This window comes from Embiotoca jacksoni, unplaced genomic scaffold (genome assembly GCF_022577435.1).
Source record: "Embiotoca jacksoni isolate LCO1_2020_lvr unplaced genomic scaffold, fEmbJac1.0.p SCAF_22, whole genome shotgun sequence".
Lineage (NCBI taxonomy): Eukaryota > Metazoa > Chordata > Actinopteri > Embiotocidae > Embiotoca > Embiotoca jacksoni.
In genome coordinates, this window is record NW_027185363.1 from 1505126 (window position 1) to 1520520 (window position 15395).

The window sequence follows — 15395 nt, forward strand, 5'->3', positions numbered from 1 at the left end:
GGAGGGTGTGTGTGTTTTGGAAGTTGCAAACTGCATATATAAAAAGAGAAGGGGTGTCGTGTGTGGCTTTCCTCAGTCTTTCTCTCTTTGATATTCAGAGCATGAGAAGCACCGCCTGTGTAAAAGTGCAGATTATATGAATTTGCACTTCAAGGTGAAGTGGCTCTATAATGAGTACTGCAAGGAACTAACCACTTTCCAGAAGCACGTACCTGAATATCCAGCGTGAGTATTTTCTATACAGCTGGACACCTTTACTGATACTTGCACCACTGTGGCATTAGGATTTATGTTGCCCCTTCTCATTCTTTGTTGTACAGCTGGTTTGAGCCATTTGTCGTCATGTGGTTGGATGAGAATGAGGAAGTATCCAGAGATTTTCTCCATGGAGCCCTGGAGAGGGACAAGAAAGACGGGGTAACTGTTTTCATCTGCAATATTAACATTAAAAGTGCCCATTATCATATTATCAGCGGCTGTTGTGAGAGAATCCAAACCTGTTGCTTGTATCTCTGAAAGCTACATAATACAGAAGACTACACCCAAAAACGTTAGCAGATGCAGTTTGATTTATTTTTCTGCACTAATTCTTATTTAGAAGAATAGTCCGATGTTTTCTGAACTACAAAAATGTTGATACAAGAGTCCGGGAACAAAGAGAAGAAACAGGCAGACGAAAGTTGAACAAAAAGTCCACAATCAAATTCTGCTGAGACGGCAATGGAATACATTATGAAAGCTTAAATATGACCGTCTACCTGTAGCATCCCCTCAAAAAATGGATTCATGCATTTTCATGCACGCAAATTCAAGGCGTTCAAACCATCTTACCGACTCAGCACATTCCAAACTGAGAAGAGCAGGTTGAAGGACTCGAGGCAATCAATAATGATTCGATACCAAAGGCAAGTGAAACATTTCTTTGACTGCGGAACAGAGCAGATGCTGCAGCCACAGTCGATACACACACACACACACACACACACACACACACACATTACGTCTCACACTCTCAGTCTCTCTCATGCTTACACATCCACACAGCAAGAAGGTCGATACAAAGCAGCTGAAGATTCTCCCAGCTCATATGTCAGCGATCCTTTGGGTCCAATTACTGTTGCCTGAGGCAGCTTCTGCTTCTCTGTGTCAGCGAAACAGCAGTCCCCAGGGTCCATCTCATACAATAACACTTTTCACTTCTGTGATAATGGCCGGGCTGTTAATGAGGGCCCTTTTCCCCATCATAACCCTCTGATCACCTCCGTCATGCTGATCCAAACATTTTCAGAGGAACCACTTCACAAATCTTTCGATTAGAGTCTCATGCAACTGTTGAGTTGTTTTGTCCCGGATGTGTTACAGCACTGGGAACGTCTCCCATGGGTCACCCTCGAGGGAATCAAACCCCTCACTCTCAGTGTTAATCATACTCAGATTAGTGTGCTGTGGCATTATTACCACGAAACGGCTTCTTATACTTTTCCCTCTGGTCCTGTTCTTTCTTCTCGTTCTCCAGTTCCAGGTCACGTCCGAGCACGCTTTGTTCTCCTGCTCCGTGGTGGACGTGTTCTCTCAGCTCAACCAGAGCTTTGAAATCATCCGCAAGCTGGAATGTCCCGACCCTCAGATTGTTGGCAACTACATGAAGAGATTCGCCAAGGTGACTTTCACCTAGTAATGCTCTGACAGAATGCCTTAGTAGTCACTCCCAATGTATTTCTTACTGTAATTCTGCATACTTCATTTAAATTGTTTCTTTCTCTTAGACTATCGGCAATGTCCTGTTGTCTTATGCTGACATCATAGCAAAAGACTTTCCAAATCATGTCAAAAAAGAGAAAGTGGTAAGTGGTTGTGATATTTCAAAGAGGGATGCAGCATGTAATTGATCAAAAAGTTAGAAATGTCTGTCATTTGAACTGCGTTGCGGTCAAGTTGATTAATTTGAGCACGATAAACTGCTCTTCAGTGTAATAGCTGTAACCGAGTTGCCGTGTTCAAAGTGAATTAGAGCTGTGTAATTAGCTGAATGTGGTATAGGCTCGGGGAAAAGTGGGCCGCTCTCCCAGAGAGACCAGGAGCTCCGAGAGGAGCAGTAATTATTGAATACTCCAGCTCACCAAGAGTGTTTTTGCCAAAGAGGCAATAAAAAAAAAAAGTTAAGAGGACTAACCTTGATTGATTACAATCAAAAGCTGGTAGCAGACAGAGGAAAAGGAGAGAGAGTGTGTGTGTGAAAGAGACGGAGGTGTGTGTGTGGGTTTCTAATGATTTTTCTCTTTCTGCCTTCAGCCATGTATCATAATCAATAACATCCAACAGCTCAGAGTTCAGTTGGAGAAGATGTTTGAGGCCATGGGAGGCAAAAATGTGAGTTTCCGTACATGTTGTTTTTGTTGCGTTTGTGCTGACTTGACATGTGGATTTTACTCATCGCATCTATGATCTTCCAGCTCAATTTGGAGGCCAGTGACTTCCTGAAGGAGCTGCAGAACAAACTGAACAGCGTCATGGACGACCTCAGCCGCATCTTTGCTGTCAGGTGGGTGTGTCTACTTGATTTGTGCCTGCGACCAGCCACAGCCAGGACACCACAGCTGATGTTAACGTCTGTTTTCATGTTGTTCTTTGTGTGTGGTGTTAACAGTTTCCAGCCCCAGATCGAAGATAACGTGAGGCAAATGGGGGACATCCTCGCCCAGGTCAAAGGTCAGACTGTCCCAGCCAACGGCAGCGTAGTGCAGGAGGCTGACAATGTCCTGCAGCCCATCATGGACTTCCTGGACAGCAAGTGCGTATGACTGGAACATCCAACACAATAGTTACGATCGAATGTTTGGTCCGACTCAGTCCTGGTTACTTTTCTTTAATCAGATATTTCTTGATCTAAAGTAGAAGATCAGGAGAAAATGCAGATTTGACTGTATTTTATGATAACATTTATGAATGGCTGCTTTTGCCCAAAAAAACATCCATTATTTAATAAACAAATGATTTGTCGAGGGGAAAGAAAAGAGTTATTTCCTCGACATAAAAAACTGAAAAAACTTTTGTTTTGATACTAAAACTTAAGTATTGGCACTGGTATCAACAAACAAATCATAATATTCAGCTTCACAAGTGAGGTATAAATTGTTGACTCTACAAATACATTAACATGTATGTTTTCGAGCTGCCTTTATAGCTGTCAGTTGAGAGGTTGTGCGTTTTTGTGTTTTAGCCTGTCGCTGTTTGCTAAGATCTGTGAGAAGACGGTACTGAAGAGAGTACTGAAGGAGCTGTGGAAACTGGTGATGAACACAATGGAAAAAACAATTGTGCTTCCAACACTTACTGACCAGACGGTATGTCATAAAAAAAAAAGACACTCAGTCCCGTCGTCTTCACCCTTTTCTTTTTCTCTGCTTTTCATTGCTGTGTGATTGGACATTAACCCGACTATTCTGCCATTTCCCTGTTCTCGCTCTTGTTCTTCCTTTCTTAGGTTATTGTAAGTATGCGTGTGTAGCCTTTGTAAGCATGAAGAAACACTCTACTATTAAACAGGAACCTTAACTTCACCTTCTGTAGCCTTTGTCACTTGTTCATCTGCGGCTACAGTGCATCAATACCTGATTTAAATGTCAGCACGGTGCACCAGAGGCAACATTACTTGCCCCATGAGTCCTGGCAGTACCGACGGACTGACTGACTGTACACTGAAGCACTTAAACCTCATTCCTCTACCTCCTTGCAAAGTATTCCTAGGATGCTGTTTGTTTAAAAGATATATTTTTCACTCAAATCGACATTATTGTTGTACATAAATTGAATTTGTAGCTCTACTATTTCCCCCTTCACTCACCTCTCACTTTGCAAATCGTCCTCACCTGCACATTTGTCCAGCACCACTTCTTTTTTTTCCCCTCTCCACTCACATGTCTGTCCGTCTCTCCTCGACAGGGCACTCAAATGATCTTCAATGCTGCTAAGGAGTTGGGCCAGCTTTCCAAGCTCAAGGTGATGAACATAGATGAACGCAACAAAATGCCTGACAAATGAAATTGAACTGAAACATAAACTGCATTTCAACAGCTGTGGCACAGACTGACCGCTTTGTTTGCTCCGTCCTGCAGGAGCACATGGGCCGAGAGGAGGCCAAAGCTCTGACCCCTAAACAGTGTGCAGTAATAGAGCTCGCACTGGACACTATTAAGGTATGGTTTTGGTGTTTGGTTCTTTCTATTCCAACTCCGATATGTTGGTCTTTTCTGGCACGGCTTGGCAACAAAAACAGACAAATTGCTCACACATTCACCCACTCACTTGATTTAAGAGTAAAACCAAAGTAAGTCTGAAATCAGTGGAGGAGGAAATGAATAACGTCTTCATAGTCGCAGTCACAGACTTCACTTTGTGTGACTGAAAAAAATAACTCTTAACTGATACCAGAATTGACAAAACTATGAATTCAAAACAAGAATAAACTGTGTGGATTTAACTATCAATAGCTGTTTATAAACATAAAAATATGCTTCGCCATCATTAATCAAAGAGTCTTAACTAAGAACCGCATAAACATCATCGCACTCTTAATATCTTTTGTGTTTTTCATGTCATTTGCTGGTTGGTGTAAATTTGTTCAGGTTTACTGGTGTTTGAATAACCAAAGCAGCCATAAACGACGGTGCTTCGTTGCTCGCAGGCTCACAAAAACCCTGTTCTCACACACTACAAGGCACTTTTGTCGCACTTGCTCACGCCACGTTTCACTCGGACCAGACTTTGGTCAATCTGCCAAAAATTGGCCTTCAGTTCTCTACAACACGTCACGTCATGTCATATGTGTTCCGCAGCAATACTTCCACGCGGGTGGCGTCGGCCTGAAGAAAACCTTCTTGGAAAAGAGTCCGGATCTACAGTCTCTGCGCTACGCCTTGTCTCTGTACACGCAGGCCACGGATAAACTCATCAGGAAGTTTATCCTCTCGCAGAATGCTCAGGGTACGACTTCAAACAGTAACAGCACGCACACACACACACACACACTCTTTCTCTCTCACATGGTATGTTCAAAATATTTCACACAAAAATGCTTCCAATTATTCTCGAAGAGCTCCACTGCTTCTTCCTTCTGTTCCTAAGGCTTATGGAATTAAAAGGGATTATAGGATTAAATAGAATAACTTGCTTACGGTACAAAAATGTTGAATTCATTGCTTCAGTCAGTTACAGTAGCATTACTATGTAAAATACTGTTTGCTGGTTTCAGTTACATACAGTATCTAACAATAAGGTGTTTAGATCAGCAAATATCTTGCTCAGGGGTTCCATAGGTGTGTCTATTGAACCTATCAGTCCTGTAGACTTCTGCAGTCTGCTGTGTTAAAAAAAAAATGATATTACCGTTTCCAGATGTACTCATTGACATCTTTTAATGCCGAGTGTCTTCTGTCTCCCTTCAGTCCATGGAGGGAAAGGGATCAGGTGCACAGCGAATGAAGACACGCCACCAGAGAAAGGTACATGTCAACAGTGTTATGTAAAATCTGTACGTCTCCCAGGACGAGCCACAGCACCCGAAGTTTGTGCTCAGACAACTTTTGTGATCAAGCTGTCACAAAACAAAGACATTTGAGACCGTGATCGGTGTTCGTGTCATCTCCCTCTTCTTTTGCTTCCTTTGTACTTTCCTGTTTGAACTCGTTTTGGAGCCGAGTCATCAAAAGTATGACACAGGACTATTTATGGTTGACGAAACGTGTCGCATGTACTTTAGTGACGTCTAAAACAACAGACCTGTGTAGAAATGTAGCGTAAACACAGCAGTGACTTGAGATCAAGGTGAGGGTGAGGCGTGTAAGACATGAGGAACACATCATTTCAGCTAATGAAAAGCAGCGATTCTCTAGAAACTCGTGTTGCAGTTTAGATTTTTTTCAAATGAATCCCTTTTTTCTTTTTCCTTAATAGTGTTCCTTCGATAGTGTCTGTAACAAATTAACAGCTATTACTGCCAAACAGTCTGCCATTTTCTCAGCATTAGAACTGGCACAAAAGCTGCTTTACTCAGCCAAGTCCTGCTCCTCGGATTATCACAGAGAACCTGGGTGTGTGTGTGTGTGTGTGTGTGTGTGTGTGTGTGTGTGTGTGTGTGTGTGTGTGTGTGTCATCTGCGTGTTTAAATATAGTTCACAATCTGCTGATGCATCCCAATTTTCAAGTCCTGTATATCTCAGATGTGCTGCAAAAAACAAACAAAAAAATCACCTTATGGCCACGGAAAGATAAAACAGGCACACAGCAAACACACAAACAAACACAGGTGCCAGTGACGCGCTTGCTGAATGTGTCTTGACAGCGTCTGGAGTGGACGCAGTCGGGGAGGTGGTCATGCACGTGGACATTTTACCCCAACCGAATGGAGAACACAAGATCAATGTCAAAGGTAAGAAATGAAAAAGGACTGCATTTCTGTGTCGTCTGTGTTCACGTCTTCTCTGACTTTCCTTCTTTGCTCACCTCGCCTACTTTCTCGCTCCAGTGGTGGCGGCCAATGACCTTAAATGGAAGGCACAGGGCTTTAGGGCCTTCGTGGAAGTCTACATCATCGGCCCTCACCTCAGCGACAAGAAAAGGAAATTTGCCACCAAGTCCAAGAACAACAGCTGGTCTCCAAAGTTCAACGAGAGCTTCCAGTAGTGAGTATTCACCACAGACTATATAATATTGGACGTAGCTTCCAGGACTGACGATCCAGACCAATGCAGATGTGGCCTTGACTGGAATACCATTGAACGCCTCTTGGTGCTGGCTCCAAAAAGTCTCTGTCTCCATCGACTCCTATTCAACTTCTCTAATTAAGTCAAATAATTTTTTTCCCAATGAGTCATATTGGCGTCTTCGCTAAAGTCACTCCTTCTTATTAGTTTTCTGGTTGTTCATCTGAAAATAATCCCAGCGTTAATTCGATATTAGGCCTCAAACAGAGGTATGGTTCGAGGTGTGTCTATTTTGATTGACAGGCCTGGGGTGCAGTCAGGTTTCTGGTATAGGTGGGCGAGGTGCAGTGTCCTCAGGTTCCTAATCATATCCAGTCAGACTCACCGGTCGCTCCCCTCTCGCTCGTCCACACCTGAACTCGAGACTTTGCAACTGCGGTACACAAACCTACACAAAATGGGCGCCGTCCCTGTCGGTTGCCGCCGGCGTCCTCTCCGTATGTCGTGGGTTTTATATCAACTGTGTGCCAGCTGATCTATAATTGACAAATTGAATCGTCCACTGATGTGGATATTCACTCTGTCAGACAACAACTTCATGAGAAACATCAACGTCCCTGTCTCGTTTCAGCTCGCTGGGTACTGAGGTGGGTCCAGAGAGCTACGAGCTGCAGGTGTGCGTGAAGGACTACTGCTTTGCCAGGGAGGACCGCACCGTGGGCATGGCCGTTGTGCAAGTGAAGGACATAGCCAGCAAAGGCAGCGTCAGCTGCTGGATGCCGCTGGGCCGGCGCGTCCACATGGACGAGACGGGCCTGACGGTGCTGCGCATCCTCTCCCAGCGCAACAACGACGACGTGGCCAAAGAGTTCGTCAAGCTCAAGTCAGACCAGCGTTCAGCTGAAGAGGGCCGCAGCTGAGGGAGGAAGAGGAAGAGGAGGAGGAGGAGGAGAGCGGGGAAACACGTGTGCACAAAAACACCAGAGACATGCCCGATAGAAATAGTGTTATGCACACAAAGTACTCACACCGACATAGATAGACAGCCGCGTGCAATACACAAGCACACACGTAAAGATGCTCTATTGTACATATATTGTGCATATACAACATTTACATGGCAATGTTACCAATGCAAACATGGAGGAATATGTTTATAATAATCTTATTTGGTTTTGAATTTTTTTCCCCCCAGCTGACCCCACTCAAAGCTCTCAGATTAGGGTTAGCCTCACATTAACAAGCACTCCCCCCCCCCCCCCACTCAGTCTTTCCTAGAACACATCACACCTTTTTATATGCTGTACATTTAGATGTGATATAATGCACCGCAGAATATCAGCAGAACGATGTGACTAGTTTGAGAACGACCACTTTGCACTTTTGCTTCTCTGCATCTTCAGGAGATCAGTCCTCGCCTCGTTGTGCTGTCTGTCTGTCCGTCCGTCTGTGCGTCCGCTTGCCTGCCTGACCGTGCGTCGTTCTTCCGGTCCGTCCCCCCCCCGTCCCCCCTTTCCCGTCCCCCTGTCCTCGCCGTTCTGCCCTGCGTCGTCTTCCCACGGTGTGATGTGTTGTGTAAGTTCAGAGTTCAGACCGAGATCTAAGATCAGATTTATTTTGCCCAAAAATCGAAGTAATAAAAAAAAAAAGTTAAAAAAAAAAAAAAAAACGCCACCACAACGCTGACCTTAGATCAGTATCCAGGGGCAACGTCACTGCTCGTCTGTCCTGTAAATGTACTAACGTCCTGCATGTCGGACCCCCCCCCCCCCCCCCAGGAACACTGTGATTCAGTTTGCCATGACCGCGGCGACCATCCTCCCTCCCACGTAAAAGATGGGTGCCTCCGATACTTTTATCTGTGTGAGCATGGTGCACATAATAACCCCGGTACCGCCAGGTTTCATAGACGCGACCCGACTCCTCTTCGCCGTCGCGGAAAGACACGCGGACAGCGGGACCGCCGCTGAGCCTGACGGCGGCCCAGCGTCTTACACCCCGGAGAGTGCACGTTCACCCCCCCCCCCCCCCCCCCCCCCCCCCCAAAAAAAAAAGGGCTACAGGATCGGTGGACCGGGACGTCACTAAACGCACTAATACACGCTGTCCACGCTTCTGTCGCCAAATTGACCGCAAAGGTCCCCCCCCCCCCCCTCTCCCTCCCTCCTCCCGCCCCGCCGCCGTGCGTCACGAGGGACGCTGTGGAGGAACTGGAAATAAAACCCACAGCGGAGCCCAAAGAGGCCACGCGACGCCGGGCGAGCGCTCTGCGGGACAGGTGTCCTCTAAACCCATCTCTCTCCAAGGCAATACCGGTTTGTTCGTGCGTTCACTGAACTATATAATAGTGTGCGTGCGTGCGTGCGTGCGTGCGTGTGTGTGTGTGTGTGTGTGTGTCGGCTGATTGTCACACCTGCAAAAAAAAAAAAACGGGCTCTTGAGATTGTGAGCAATACCTACACACACCGGACATGGACGCTGTCGATGAAACCACGTCTAAGGGGGGGGGGGACTTATGATCACGTTGTTTTGTAAATCACCCAAGATATTTTATTTATGGACTCATAAAATTCCCATTCCTTGTTGGACCCGTGTGATCTTTTTCTCACCTATTTTGGGATGAGAGAGAAGGGAAGTGTTTCGTCCTTGAATTACTACTTGCCTTCAGCAGGACCAAATTTGCACGAACCATGTTTTCTATTATTTATTTTTATTTATTTTGTTGTTTCCAAAGAATGAAGCCATCAGAGTCACCGCCAAGCATTTTATGGTGTTTTAAGTATTAGTTCCGGTCACGTGCGTTAATAAACCCCTTTACCTCACCCCGCCAGGAAGCGACCAAACACTTCCCGGTCACGGTCCAGACCGTCTTTTGGTTTCCCTCTGAAACTGAAACGATGTCGGCGACAGCGAGTCCTCCCGCCGCTGCTCACGGTTATCTCCGACGTCGCTGCTGGTCGGTCTGTCACGTGTTGTCTTCACTTAATACTGCTGAATGCTACCAAAAAAAAAAAAACGAATGAATGTTTTTTTTGTTTTGTTTTTGTTGTTGTTTTTTAAATCCTTAGCCGAGCCTTCTTTCAGAAGAGGATAGTTTAAATCCAAGTTGTCTAATCTTTGGCAAACTTTAAAGGGGAACTCCACTGATTTGTACACGTCAAAGTGTGTCTACTGAGTTTAGGGAGTATTGCTGCGTATGGAAAGAAACTTCCTGCGGAGCCGCGCGAAGTCTGATTATAATTGTAAGAAAATGAAACCGTTTGGAGGTGTGGTTGTCGGTAAGAGGTGGATTTATCCCACCCGGGCTCCACCTCTCAGTTTAGAGGTTCCAGGCAAAAAGGACATCAATCTGAGAGTTGCATTGTGGGTAACGTAGGCCCGTAGGAAGAAGACTGCGTGGAGATAATTAAAAAAAAAAAAAATTATTTAAATATGTGGCTCTGCTGCATCAGCTTTGATCTTTTTGACCCGTTGTCTTGTCCACCGTCCACCGGACTGGTACAACATGATAAATCGGCGGAGTCCTCCTTTAACACCCCGAGTATATATATATGTATATATATATATATATATATATACATATATATATATGTATTCACACACACACACACACAGCAATCTCTGCTCAAGCACAAAAGGACACATGTAAGATGTGAGACACACACGTAAGACACGCAAGACACACGCACGCACGCACGCACGCCGACACAACTCGGCGGAGACCAACGACGTCCACCCTGTGAATAGAATCAACTACAGTTGCATGACGGGAAACTTTATTGTGCCAAGCACGTGTCTCTTTGATGTTACTTTTTTTTTTTTTTTAATTTGACTTGTTTTTACTTTCCCAACTATGTAACGACAACTCATCGATGTTCCTTTTGTTTTGTTTTTTCCAAAAAAAAAAGGCTTGTGAATACGTCATCTGTAACCAATATGAATGTAGTGTGAACACAGAACTCGCATGAGAGAATTATTTTCTACTGAGGATGTTTCTAATTTGTTTCTTATCATTATTGATTGTTCTTTAATGAGGATGAAGTGCAACTGGAATGCAGCCCGATTGTGATCTGCTTCCTATTAAAAAGGACATTTGTGTCACAACCTAAACATTCTCCCGGAGAATCGCGTTTACTGCCGCTTGATGTGTGTGTTTGGGGACCAGATTTGATTCCGTTTATTACATCCGACAGCCTTCTCGAAGCGTCTTGATACGAGTCTTTACAGCAACTCGTTGAGGGAAATATCACATTTTCAGCTCCGACCGGCGTTTCCTGCCGTCTGGGACGGAGACAGCTGGGTGCTGCATTTTATTGGCACCAACCTTCAGCTGGAACAACTGGCTTCCGCCTCAGTGAGCACTCCAAGTCTGTTCTCTGTGACCTCTGACCTCTCTGTTGAAGGAAGTGGGGGGGGGGGGGGATCACACAGGACCACATTACACAAGCTGAACCAGATGTTGCGGCTTTTTGTTCCACAGTTGAGTTTTAACGTGATTTAGATGACGACACAAGTTCGCTCTGCTCGGTGAACACTATTGTTGGAGGGATCCTCGTTTCGCAATGACGGAAAGTAACCCAAGTTTTTTTGTTTTTTTTTAATGCTGGCTATATTTTCAACAATGTCTTACTCTAAGACATTACATTACATCCGCCTGACTGTGCAAAGCCTCCCTTTTCTGCTCTTGGCAAATTTGGTACCCTCGTCCCTCCAGTGTCGTCCCGTCTTGTGCAGCAATTACTAACACCAGTAGACTATCAGCAACCACAATACAGGCATTACACTTGTACTAGATCGTATGCAATAAAAGTCGAGAATAATGACCATTTAGAAAACGTAATCCAGATTTGTAATTCTGATTAAATTTGTGAATACAATTATTGAAGCTGAGCAATTCCAATTCGAAGGACTCGACTCCAGTTTCTAGTAAAAAAAAAAAAAAAAAAAAAAAAAGAAATCATGCTTTTGGCTACTTGCCTGGTTTGCTGTGTCGGCATTTCTATTTAAAGGACCTGAATACTTCCACCGCAGCACTTTTGATCTTGTTTGTAACAGATGTATATTTTCATAAATGTTTTTATTAGCCGATAAATCATTTGGTCCTTTTACATAATGTTTCCAAAAACCCACATTAACGCCTCCGAATAGCTTTTACAAATTAAACCTAAAAATCCCCAAAAACCTCCAAATATCTACTTTACTGGGATGTCAAACAGAAAATGTTAATATTTGAGAAGGTGGAACATTTAAAACTGTACTAGTTTTGCTTGACAAATAATAATCCAAATACGTTAATTCTCTTCGCGTCAATCAGTTTCAGCTCCAGTAATAAAATGTCAGAATCTTGATCTCTCTCGATCCATACCGACGACCTCAATTTATTTAGTCAATAAGCCAGAGACATTTAATTTACAAAGTTGATCTTTGATTGACAACCTAAAGCATTTCTTCTACATCTCTTAAAAAAAAAAAAAAAAAAAAATCCATTTAAATAGTAGATGCGGGCTCCTCGCAAAGTTTGATCAATTCCACGACTGAATAGCTTCGTCTTTGGATCTCAGATTTAAAAAAAAAAAACCCAAACAAACATGCCTGAACTGCAGACTGCACATCCCGCCGTGGTTCACGGTTTGGTTTGCAAGTGCGTCTCTTCTGCCCTCATGTGGTGGAAGACGCAGCTGCTCCAGTCTGCTGCACGTTTCCACCAATGAACCACACAAGACGCCGCTTCTTATTTTACAGTAAAAAAATGAAACCAAAAAACAAGACTTTATTAAAGAAGCATAAAAAATAAAACTCTTGATACATTTCTCATAACCGTCAAGTCAGCTCAAATTATACGATTATACAATTCTTCCGGCTCACGGTTAAAAGGTCCATAAACTTTCAAATAAAATATATTTCAATTTTAAAATTTCTTCAATAATTTTCTCATTTTGTTATAAATTGCCTATATGTAGTACACAGGAAATAAGGAAAATAAAAAATGGAAAATAAAAATAAATTTGAAGTAATAAAAAGGGTCACATTATTGTCTGGGATATTTAGGTAAGCAAATAAAATTGTAAAAAATAAAACGTGTAAAAAGTTTTTTTTTTTTTTTTTTTTTTTTTTTATCTTAAAAATTATTAGCTAATGCCGGGTGGCTCGAAGACATGCAGATGGTTAACTTACAAATAATGATACATGTTCTTTAGAAACTACACTTATCTTCAATTAAGTCATTTTGCTTTTGAAAACAAGATCCCAATGATTGTATCCAGGGTATATACACACACAGGTTAGGCCTGAAACCTAGTTTGCTGACATTTTACATTTTGGTTCTGCATACAAAGATAATTAAAGCAAAAATAGGAGAGCAGAGGCTTGAGGGGAGTCCTTCACCCCTTACTGGCGTGGCTCTCTTCGCATCCCCCCCTCGAATCACGAGAGGAGAAAAAAAAAAAAAAAAAAAAAAAAAAAAAAAAAAGGTCAGAGGTCACTGGCTAGCATGCCTCGGGAAACCCTGTTTTCAAACCTTTAGGAAGGAAATGGGGGAGGGGAGACTAACACAAAAAAAAAAATCAGCAGTCCATCTGAAAAAAAATTGGTACCTTTTAAACAATTAAACTACTGTACATGAACCCTAACACCTCTCAATGGCCAGAGACATCCCGGCGCGACACCGGGATTTACATTACACCCATCTGGCAAATACAAAACATTGATTTTCTTTTAACACGTCGGGACTCGGGACAGTTTAAAGAAGGGCTTTAAGATTGGGCCTCGGCGGACCCGCACGGCCGTCGGCGCAGACGTGTTCGTTCGGACACATTTGAAGCGCTGCGACGGTTCAAGCGGTGCGCGAGAAGAAGCGCCGGGACGACGCCGGCGGGACGACGGCAATAACAACGAGGTTGCCGGGTCTGCAGTGCACTGGAGAAGTTAAGTCTGAGAACTAAATGCCCCCTCCCCCCCTCCACCTCCACCTCCCTATTAACTGCTGTTCATCTTTGTGTGTGAGAGACGGGAGTTGCAACCAAAGCACCGCGGGCTAGTCTTCACAAAGACTACCAGTTCAGCTCCTGGGCAGGTTGTTGTTGTTGTTTTCTTGTCCCCTCTACAAGTGTGGACGCACGAGTCGGCGCGCTGCTGCGCTCAACCAGGACAGCCGCCTTTAAATCGGACGCCTCGGTGGGGAGCTGCTGCCCTCGAAAGCAGCAAACAAAACAGTCCAAAAAAAAAACGGCAAATGAGTCGAACGTCGCACTGGCTGGAGCACCAGAGCACAGCAGCAACCGCCCGGCCGTTCACCCCCCCCCCCCCCCACCCCCGCCCCCGCCCCTTGGTATTAAAAGCCCGCGACCCGTCCTGATCCGCGACCCGCGGCGCCCTACGCACCGACAGGATCGTGTGTGATGACCGCAGGGACCGGTAGAAAAAAAAAAAAAAAGAAGCAAAACATTCTGCAGCTGCTGGGATTTGAACACAAAGCGTGTCTGGAAGCCCTGGATGACCGAAGCTACTAGCTGCCGTAAAGGATAAGTTGATTCTTCCTACTGTGAGAGCCGGAAAATGAGATCCATCGTGTGTCTGTGCGGTCGGAGGAAGCCCTTGAGAATTAGGTGCGGTCGTTGGTTGTTGTTTTTTTGTGTGTTTGTTTTTGTTTTAAATCCGGTTGTCATGGCTTTGTCTCATTCAATGAGCTGATTCTACGCGTGTTCAAAAAAAAAAAAAAAAAAAAAAAAGGGGCCGCGAACGGCAACCGTCACGCCGACCGGCGCCCGAATCGTACGTACGGTGTTAACAAACACCCGAGAGGCAGTTTACTGCAAACTCACGCCGGACGACGACAAAAGACGCGAAACTGGATGTTACCGCCTCATTGGAGTTACTCGATGTTATGAAACACGGGACGAGTCTCAAACAGCCCCCCCCCCCCCCGCCACGGTGCACTACGTTTGGCCAGGAGTGCGGCGCTGTGCGGGAACAACAGTGTGTCATCCGAGAGCGCCATACAGCTTCGCTGTGAGTAAGGGGCGGAAGACCGAAACCTAAAACAGTAAGAGCCGTTTATGTGTTGTTGTTGTTTTTTTTTAGAGGGGCTGGAGAGGGAGTGGGGGAGGGGGGGGGGGGGGGTTTACAGTGCATGAAAAAAACAAAACAAAAAAATTGAATCGAGCCCCTTGTTATTGTTTCATGTGGGAGGAGCAGCCGTCTCTCCTTGTTGGACAACATTCTCGTGTGACATCAGAAAAGCCCTGTCTTATTCCTGGAGTTCAAAACGTGTCCGTTAGCCACACAACTGACAGTCAAGAGTCAAACAAAAAAAACAAAACAAAAAAAAAACAAAAAACTGGTAGAAAACACGAAGTACGCGGATCGTGGCATAACGGACACGGGACACCTAGTGTGGAGGGATCAGAGGGAGCTGGAGGAGGCGGGGCACATACCACACCTTCTCACGGTGAGGACACACGGGACGATGTGAAGAACAGGATGAGTGGGCATTATTCTCACACACAGGGGGGAGAGAGAGGGAGAGAGAGAGAGAGGGAGAGAGAGAGAGAGAGAGGGAGAGAGAGAGGGAGAGAGAGAGAGGGAGAGGGAGAGAGAGAGGGAGAGGGAGAGAGAGAGGGAGAGGGAGAGAGAGATGTAAAGGGGATTGTCAGGCAGCCTAAACACAAGAGTCCTGACCTCTGACACGTTCCTTCA

At 44.8% G+C, this 15395-nt stretch overlaps 1 protein-coding gene across 1 annotated transcript in view; it reads left to right on the forward strand.

Annotated features, from left to right (window-relative positions):
* LOC138202832 (protein unc-13 homolog A-like) overlaps positions 1-10811 on the forward strand; it is a 33225-nt gene extending 22414 nt beyond the window's left edge. Inside the window, exons 28-42 of the mRNA XM_069157121.1 lie at positions 99-225; positions 321-417; positions 1517-1660; positions 1767-1844; positions 2293-2370; positions 2454-2542; positions 2648-2791; positions 3221-3344; positions 3943-3999; positions 4116-4196; positions 4836-4983; positions 5445-5501; positions 6341-6427; positions 6524-6680; positions 7333-10811. Of these exons, the coding sequence (XP_069013222.1) occupies positions 99-225; positions 321-417; positions 1517-1660; positions 1767-1844; positions 2293-2370; positions 2454-2542; positions 2648-2791; positions 3221-3344; positions 3943-3999; positions 4116-4196; positions 4836-4983; positions 5445-5501; positions 6341-6427; positions 6524-6680; positions 7333-7621 (1757 nt within the window). The 3' untranslated portion in view covers positions 7622-10811. The remainder of the gene's footprint in view (positions 1-98; positions 226-320; positions 418-1516; positions 1661-1766; positions 1845-2292; positions 2371-2453; positions 2543-2647; positions 2792-3220; positions 3345-3942; positions 4000-4115; positions 4197-4835; positions 4984-5444; positions 5502-6340; positions 6428-6523; positions 6681-7332) is intronic.
* The last annotated feature ends 4584 nt before the right edge of the window (positions 10812-15395 follow it).